Source organism: Triticum dicoccoides, chromosome 7B (assembly GCF_002162155.2).
Source record: "Triticum dicoccoides isolate Atlit2015 ecotype Zavitan chromosome 7B, WEW_v2.0, whole genome shotgun sequence".
In the NCBI taxonomy this organism is placed as follows: Eukaryota; Viridiplantae; Streptophyta; class Magnoliopsida; order Poales; family Poaceae; genus Triticum; species Triticum dicoccoides.
In genome coordinates this window covers 83,460,650-83,469,727 of record NC_041393.1, presented here as the reverse complement: position 1 = coordinate 83,469,727, position 9,078 = coordinate 83,460,650, and the positions used below count along the sequence as shown (strand labels likewise).

Below are 9,078 nucleotides of genomic sequence, written 5' to 3'. Positions count from 1 at the left end.
CTTGGCGATTTCATTGATATTTGTACAAAAAACTGAAAACATAATTTAAAAACTAACTAAAACGAACTACTGCGTCGCCCCCGCCGCCCGCCTTCTACATGCCGAGCAGCCTGTAGAACTTGGTGTAGTCATCACCGTCATCCTCGCCGCTGTCCTGCGTGCCGCCGCCGCCCCTGCTGCACCCCTGACCAGCGTCGCCGATGCGTGGGGGATTGGATGGCCCGGACGCCTCCTCGTCGTTGTCGTCGAGGATGATGACGCCACCCTCCTCGTGCACGCGGCGCCGAGCAGCGATCTCCTCGAGGGCGCGGCGCTAGCGCGCCATCTCCTCGCGGACGTAGTCCTCCCGCGCCCACTTGAGCGTGACCTCGTCGGTGGCGGCCATGGCCTCATGCTCCTTCACGGGGAGCAGCCCCGACTCGGTCTTCGGCAGGACGACGCGTGGAAGAGGGAGGAGAGGGGCCATGCCCGCCCTCATTGATGACAAGGGCGCCATCACGGGTGCGACGCCCGAGCGGCGTCTCCAGCAGCTCCAGCTTGACGGGGCAGAGAGCCGGTGATCAAGAGGAAAGGGAGCCCGACGATGAGGAGGTCACGGTCTCCATTCGCGGCGGCGGCAAGAGAAGGAGGGGGCGTCGAGTACTCCAAGCGCGGCGTGTTGCCGGCCTCGATGTACTCGAGGACGGCTTCGAGGGTGCGGCCGGGGACACCCCACAATTGGCGGCGCCCCTTGGAGTTGAGGCGGCCGCGGGGCTCGACGCCATTGGTGGAGGCGAGCTGCTCCTCGTGGCGGTGGTCAAAGTATGTCGTTCAAAGCGTGTTGCTATCAGGGGCGTACCTCGCCTGGTTCCGCGCCTGCTCCGGCAGGGATGACCAAATGCGCACGATCTCGGCGCACCGATCAGCGCAGGTGGGCACTGGAGGCACCAGGACGCCGCCAGCTCTCATCCTCCACGAGCCCGGCAGCCGCATATCCGGCGGCGCTGGGTAGTCGGCCTCGTAGAGGAGGCGTGCATCGTCCTCGTGCAGGTGGCGGCAGCCGAAGCCGTTGGCCGCCGCACCATGCTGGGTAGCGCTCGGCCGTTGTCGTCGCTGGGGGAGAGAGAGAGAGGAGTGACGCGTGTCGGCGGTGAAAGGTTGAGAGGAGTGTCAGCGGGAGAGCGGGAGAGGGTTTTGTGGCGAGGGAGTGTGTGTTAACCAGCGAGGGAGGGGCGACATTTATAACCGTGGGTGGGCGGCGAGAGGATGTCCACCGTGTGTACGCATGGCAGGAGCGTGCGGGACGCGCGTCGCCACGCCTTCACCGCGCTTCCCATGAGGCATCAATGGAAGACTGACCGGCGCGGCAGCCTTCGCTTTGATTCCTGCAGGAACCGAGGCGATGAGTACAATGAAGGCGCCAAGTCACTGACTCGGCGGACCCGCTTGTTTTCGCTCCAACAACCGTTTACCCCGGTGCCCCCGGGCACCCCCAGCGCGTCGAGTTCGGCCTTGGTCCGCGGGGTTTCCTATTTGGCGAACCGGAGAGGAGTGACGCGCGTCGACGGTGAAAGGTTGAGAGGAGTGTCAGCGGGAGACCGGGAGAGGGTTTTGTGGCGAGGGAGTGTGTGTTAACGAGCGAGGGAGGGGCGACATTTATAACCGTGGGTGGGTGGCGAGAGGATGTCCGCCGTGTGTACGCATGGCAGGAGCGTGCGGGACGCGCGTCGCCACGCCTTCACTGCGCTTCCCATGAGGCATCAATGGAAGACTGACCGGCGCGGCAGCCTTCGTTTTGATTCCTGCAGGAACCGAGGCGATGAGTACAATGGAGGCGCCGAGTCACTGACTCGGCGGGCCCGCTTGTTTTCGCTCCAACAACCGTTTACCCCGGTGCCCCCGGGCACCCCCAGCACGTCGAGTTCGGCCTTGGTCCGCGGGGTTTCCTATTTGGCGAACCGGCGCCTACAGCGTTCGCGCGATGGGCCGGCCCAATAACTTTTTTTCTTCTCTGTTTTCAGAAGCAAAAAAGACATGTGTTAGGTGTGATTCGAACAAAGGACCTGGGGCACGTAGTACCGTGGGTGAAACCAGCACACCAACGCACCTGCTTTGTTTAGAATGAACTTTTACTTTCTTTTAGCCTTTTCTGTTTTCTTTTTTTCCTTTTTTGTTTTCTGTTTTTTCCTTTTTCTTCTTCCGAGTTCGATGAACTTTTTTTTCAAATCGATGAACTTTTTTCAGATTTGTGAACTATTTTTCAAATTCGATGAACTTTTATTCAAATAGGATGAACTTTTTCAAATCTGATGAACTGTTTTCAAAATTGATGAACTTTTTTTCAAAATTCGATGAACTTTTTTCCAAATTCGATGAACTTTTCTCAAAATCGGTAAACTTTTCTCAAATCCGATGAACTTTTTTTCAAAATCGATGAACTTTTTTAAATCCGAAGGTTTTTTCTTCAAAATTGATGATCTTTTTTCAAATTCGATGAATTTTTTATCAAACCTGATGAACTTTTTTCGAAATTTGATGAACTGTTTTTCATTAAAGAAAATGGACAGTTTCTAAATTGTTTGCAAATAACTCAAAAATCCAAGTGGTATAGTAAATGGTTGAGTAATAAATAACGTGGTTGCATTAGTCCTAATACAGTTCGCGTTGCTTTTGTTCACTAGCATTCTGGTGGTCTAGTGGTTAAGCTAAGCAGCGGCAGGGTTGTATGGCCTGAGATCGATTCCCTGTGGCGCTAATTTTATGCGTTATTTTTTCACGAGATCTTCCTGGGCCGCACTTAAAAAGCCCACAGAGGGCGCGCTGTAGGCGCCATTTCCATGCTCGGGCGCCTACAACGCCAAATAGGACCTCCCTTGGTCCGCCGGCTTCAAATTTGACCCTAACAGATGAAAAGTGGGCTTCTGGAACGTGATTGGGACGATTTTTCAGCGCCAGCGATAATAAAGGGACTTGAAAGGGGGGCTTGTTGGGGGCGTGGCTCGATATATGCTTAAAAAAAGAGGAAGCAACAACTTGCAACTCGGTTAGCTGCTTTGCCAAAGCCGGTTCTTTTTCTTGTTTGAGAGCGGAGATTCCAGTATATGACAACATTGACAATTTATGATTTCTACAAGCAGTCTATGCGAGTGAAGCGAAATACTAAATCACCATTTAAGTGCCATACCATGAATTATTTTATAAATTATCACAACAGACAATCCATAGATAATCACCAGGCAGATCAGATTCAATTACCAAACACTAATTAACATGTAGTACTTAACAAAGCACTTGCTCCATGCAGCTTAGGGTTTGTGCCTGTCTCCGGCGCCAGCACAGGTCCGCCTCGTCTCCGGTGGCCCTAGGGCCATGGAGACACGATGGATCCTGGCAAGGGCCGGCGGGAGGGCTTCGTTTTTAGTCGATTTTTTCAATCTTGTTAGGGGTTTTGTCTTGCTCAGGAAGGCGAGACGGTGGCGGCTCCCTAAAGATGGAATAAAGGTTTCCCCGCCCAGCCCCCGTTCCGACGATGCATCTAGCATCGTTGATGGGCGTGTGGAGGTGTATCTTCGGCAGATCTATCTTTGGTGGATTTGCTCGGATCTTGTCGTTGTTCGTCCATGTTCGTGTGTTTTCAGTTTGAATCCTTCCGGTCTACGTTATTCTTCATCGGCGGCGGTTGTTGTTCTGTGGTGCTGGTCCTATGGGACCTTAGCACGACGACTTCCCGACTGTCTACTACAATAAGTTGTGTCCGACTCCGGCGATGACGGCGGCGCGCTTTCGGCTCGCTTCAATGCTTGTAGTCATCGCTAGGTGGTCTACGAATCTGGATGTAATTTTGATTTCTGGTGTTCGTTGTACTGCCATGATTAAAAATAAATAGATTGGAGGTTTTCCCGAAAAAAAAACAATAAGAGTTACATCATTACCTACTAGAATCCCCAGTATATAGCACAACAATTATTAGACAACATAAACAGGTTTTCCATACCATAGTTAGGTAACAATGTTTTACCAAGACTACCTGCTTGGTTTTACATACCATAAGAGCATCTCTAGCAGAACCCGTATAGGTGGTCAAACCCGTAAAATAACCGCTTTTTACAGTTTCAGTGGAAAAAACGAACCCGAATAGACCCCTTAAAATCGTCTGATCCTTAAATTTTTTTACCGGCCCTGTGAACACAGGCCCGAAACCCGTGTATCTTCAGTTTCGGAGGCAATTTTGCCAGGGCCCCGAATATCAGTCAAGGCTAGCAGTTGGGGAATTTCAGCTCCCGCCAACGCCTTGAAGCTCGCCGCCGCACCGCTGCGGCCCGTCCGCCCAGCCGCCCATCGATGCGAGCAAGCTTGCTTGCTACGGCGGCGAACGGACGGACGAGGGAGACGCGGGACGGCCACGATGCGCGGACGGAGGCCAGGGCTGCGCGGGCGGCGGCCGGGCGCGCGCCGCCGGACTCAGGTGTGGTTCAGTGGCAAGTGTGAGTGGATTTAGGGTTTAGGCAATGGGGGGTTGGCCACTTTGGGACGCAACACAATCAGATGGCCATCACGATCATGGTTGATAAAGGCAGGAACGAGGGTAAGCAATAAAATGGATGAGGCGGTACGTTAAAATAGATAACGTGAATCTATGAAGGGGTTTTGAGTCGTGCTTATTAAGCTAGAAGCATGTGTTTTATTCTCCCGTTGCAATGCTAGTTTTTAGAAAAGGAGGAAAGCAACAAATTGCAACTCGGTTAGCTGCTTTGCCAAAGCCGGTTCCTTTAGTTTTTTTATAGCAGAGATTCCAATATATGACAACAGTGACAATGTATGATTTCTGCAAGCAGTCTATGCGAGTGAAGCCAGAAATACTAAATCACCATTCGATTAAGTGTCATACCATGAATTATTCTATAAATTATCACAGACAATCCATAGATAATGAACACGCAGACCAGATTCAATTACCAAACACTAATTAACATGCAGTACTTAACAAAGCACCTGCTCCATGCAGCTTAGAACAGCACATGGAGTTAACAGTAAGAGTTACATCAAGCTGCCAAAATCCCCGGTATAGCACATAAATTATTGGCGAGTGATCTGCGCCGGCGCACCGGCCCAGTAGTTCGGCCGGTCATACCCTGTCCATTCGATTCTTTTCTCCCTAACCGTCAGATCTGGTCCTCTAATCTCCCACCACTAGAAAATGCATAGTCATCACCAGACCACGCCTCCTCTATTGGGTCCCATCTCTGGAAAGTGCGTAGTCGCCACCAGACCACGCCTCCTCTGCCGTGTTGCTCCTTCGCTAGATGCGGTAAACGCATTCGTCGGCGTCGGCAGCCCCGGCGGGACCGATGCTGTTGTCAGCTTGCCGTCCCTCGTCTCACGGCCACCGGGATTGCAGCACCGCCGCAGATTGTGTGTCAGCTTCTACTGTTGACCGGTTCCATCCCACAGTCGTCATGGTTGTAGAAAAAATTCTCGTGTCGGCGGCTTCGGCTCACCACCACCATCGACTAGCACTGCCATGATCCAGCAAAAAACTCGGTAGCAAAAACCACTGAAGCAAAACATTTAGTCAGTTCCAGCTAAAAAGACACCGGTTGTAGCAAAAAAAGCCACTGATCCAGCAAAAAACAGAATTCGGTAGCAAAAACCAAAAATGGTCAATTGAAGCAAAATATTTAGTCGGTTCCAGCTAAAAAATACATCGGTTGTAGCAAAAAAAGCCACTGATCCAGCAAAAAAATCTCAGTAGCAAAAACCTCTAATAGTCGGTTGTAGCAAAAAATTAACTAGTTCCAGCTAAAATTAACAAAGGTTGCTACAAGAAAGTCACGATCAGAAATTTCAAAGAAAAAGATTGTAGCAAAAGAACTAGCAGGTTCCAACAAAACATAATGCTGGTTCCAGCAAAAAAAAGTTGGCGGCCAGGAATGCGTCCAATTTTAGCAACGGTGGATACTTCCAGCATGCCGCCTGGCCGGTTGCAGCAAATGCCGACGCTAGGTCCAGCAAAGTGCTGCCCAGGTCGTAGCCAAACGCTGATGCAGGTTGCAGCGAAAAAATGGTGACCGCGGGTGGTAGCAAATTACCAGGGCGGTTCCAGCAAACGTTGAATACGGTCCCATCATTTCTGGTCACCCGCCGTTCTAGCATCACGCAGATCGGAAAAGGGAGAGCTCAGGAGGGAGGGGGGGGGGGCGGCGTGGGCGAGCGCTGCATGGAATTTAAGCACGGCGTTGTATGGCCATGGTTGGCGTTTGAGGTGGGCTTGTGCTTGACCGTATGGGCTTTGGGGCAAAAATGACGGCTTTATCTTGTGGATTTGTGGATGAACGAGAGAAGAACGAGAGGGGATAAGGCAGGTGCGATAAGGCAGGTGCGCTGGCGAACGGTGGGTGGGCCACCACAGCCACGTGTTCCCACGCATGCGGCTTCGACGGAGACACGTTTCAGTGCGCGTTGTTACATGGGCGTGGATGTCACCCCGATCCAACGATTCACGAGCGACCGGCCGAGCGTTTCGGCCGGCGCGCCGCATGTAAACAGTTCCCTAAATTATTAGACAACATAAACAGGTTTTCCATACCATAGTTAGGTAACAATGTTTTACCAAGACAACCTGCTTGGTTTACATACCATAAGCAGAGTGGACCCGTAAGTCCTATGCTATGGTTCACCAAAAATCATGGCCAGTTGCGCATAGAGGGCCCGTTCGTAACATTCCCCTCCCAGGAAGAAACCAGCAGCAGCAGATGCAATAGTGAGCAGTACCATCCGCCCATTCCTTGTCAGCACATTGATAATCTTCTCCCTATGAAAAGGACGTGCATATTAGGATTGTTTCATTTGAGTGCAAATCAAATAAGTTGTACTTCCTCCATTCCAAAATAGATGACACAATTTTATACTAACTTTAGTACAAAGTTAGTACAAAGTTGTGTCATCTATTTTGAAACGGAGGGAGTGGCTTCCAATTAGTTACCTCTCAGCTTCAGCTTTAATTCTAGTTATCTCATCATTAATAATACTAGCTATGTTGCCATCTATCTCCACTCCCTCTTCTTCTAAATTTGCCAACATATGTTCAGCCTCCTTCACCTTCATAGCAACACCAGCTCTAGCTCCATTGTCCGATCCAGCCTGCTAGGGTTAATTACAGAAATAAAGTTGAGACGGTAATGCATATATTCTAAAACAGCTATTCATGTATGTTAGTGGATGCAACCGATAGAGCATGGCTTGCAATTGGCCAACATTGTCCTTTCAGAATCCATGCTATCAAACTTTCAAAAGTTTGACCACTCGTATGCCTAGAAGCTATCAAGATTGACTACATGAAGTTTATATTACAGTACATGTTTTCATAAATGATTTAACAGTACAAGTTACAACATCATTAATATAGAAGCTATAAAATAGGTTAAAGTTATATTTCGAGAAACACAAAATGTCACTAAGTTAAAATAAAACAGAAACCATCTCGTAACAAGGGTCTGATCTGAGCTAGGAAATTGCGTCAAACATATATCTTTGTTATTGTCTGGGGAAAGGGCTAAGGCGCATCATATAATTTGTTAGCATATAAACCGTTTGATAGTGATACATGAGTTAAAGCAGCTATTCATGCATGTTAGTGGATGCTAACGATCGACAGAGCATGCATGGCTGCAATTGGCTAACAGTAGTCCTTCTAGAATCCATACTATCAAACGTTCAGAAGATTTGTCACCAGTATGTCTAAAGCTATCAAATTTATACTACTAGAGTGGGTTTGGGAAATGGTTTAACAACAGTACAGCAGAAGAACCACAAAAAGTCACTAAGGGAAACTAAGAGATGGCATACTCTTCTTCACTCAAAGTAAATCAAATGCCCATATATCATGGAATCAATGTTTCATCATATCAGCAGTGTAGTCAATGTGCTAGCGGGGCCAGGGGCCAAGCCCAACCACTACAGATTGCTTCAGTAAAAACTACTCTACTCTGCAAAAGCACCAAATTTTTCAAACTACAGTGCAAAAGTACCAATTTTTTCATCTTAGATTTATGTGCATATAAAAGGGGTTCATCATATCCACTGTGTAGTCAATGTGCGAGCAGGGCCAGGGGCCAAACCCAACCACTGAGTAATTATCACCACTTCTTCAAGCAAGCAAAAGTAAAAAATTTAGCACAAAAATCTAAGATAGGCCTCCACTTGAATCCGGCACTTATTGTGCACATTTCAGTGGCAATATTCACCATTATTGGGTCAAATTACAGAAGCCCTCTCCTAACAAGGGTCTGAACTAGGAAATTGCATCAAACCAATATCTTTGTTATTGTAAGATAGGCCTCCACTTGAATCCGGCACTTATTGGCAATATTCACCATTATTGGGTCAAATTACAGAAACCCTCTCCTAACAAGGGTCTGAATTAGGAAATTGCATCAAACCAATATCTTTGTTATTGTCTGGGGAAAAGGCTAAGGCGCATCATATAATTTGATTTGTTACTAGCATAAAACCCGTTTGATGGGGTTAATTTGGTGTTAAAAGTCAGAACAAGGCAGTCGGGCAGCGAATTGCAGGCATAGTAGGTGGATCGAACGAACGAGAGCGCAATTAGCTACCTGAGAGGTGGGAGGCAGAGAGTCCGCCGGCGGCGAATAACGGGGTCCCGAGTCCGCCTCGAAGTGCTGGAGGGAGAGCGCAGCGCCATGGCACCGGCACATCGCACGCCGCAAGAATCCGGAGGAGGAGGAGGGGGCGTCGGCTAGGGTTTGGGTGCAGCTGCTTGCTTCCTCGATCGATCCGGGGCCTCGTCTTTGTTGCGGTACCCGAGAGCCGCTGCCTTTTGTAGCTCTTCTTGGTGGACGGACTCGGATGGGCTGGCCACCCGGCATCTTGGGCCTGCTTCACACCAACCAACAACGACAACAACGACGGACGAAAGAACGTCGTCCCGAGTGTTTTAAGGCCCACACCACAAAAGAAGCCCGAAATACCAAAATCACTATCCAAGGAATACTTCTTGCTTTTCTCACAAAAAAAATACTTCTTGTAAAGATCACTCCATCTTCCGAGGTTGCGACAAAACAATGCACATGCAGCGAG

The 9,078-nt window shown here is 49.2% G+C and overlaps 1 protein-coding gene across 2 annotated transcripts; it reads right to left on the bottom strand.

Moving 5' to 3' along the window:
• Positions 1–6,534: 6,534 nt before the first annotated feature.
• Positions 6,535–8,776, bottom strand: LOC119340695. 2 transcript variants are annotated; one of them, XM_037612615.1, is made up of 3 exons: positions 8,595–8,776; positions 6,962–7,122; positions 6,535–6,790 (listed from the first exon to the last, which is right to left on the bottom strand). In XM_037612615.1, the coding sequence occupies exons 1-3, from the start codon at positions 8,694–8,696 to the stop codon at positions 6,646–6,648; spliced, it is 408 nt and encodes a 135-aa protein (XP_037468512.1). In that variant the 5' UTR covers positions 8,697–8,776; the 3' UTR covers positions 6,535–6,645. The 2 variants fall into 2 exon arrangements, with proteins under 2 accessions (XP_037468512.1, XP_037468514.1); XM_037612617.1 differs by having other exon boundaries at positions 6,962–7,119.
• Between the last annotated feature and the right edge of the window lie 302 nt (positions 8,777–9,078).

Bases quoted from the DNA above. Each gene is read 5' to 3' on its own strand.
- LOC119340695 (XM_037612615.1), bottom strand. From the start codon at position 8,696: ATGTGCCGGTGCCATGGCGCTGCGCTCTCCCTCCAGCACTTCGAGGCG. The intron at 7,123-8,594 runs GTAGCTAATTGC...AATTAACCCTAG, and splicing joins CTCTGCCTCCCACCTCTCAG to CAGGCTGGATCGGACAATGG. The intron at 6,791-6,961 runs GTAACTAATTGG...TCCTTTTCATAG, and splicing joins ATTAAAGCTGAAGCTGAGAG to GGAGAAGATTATCAATGTGC.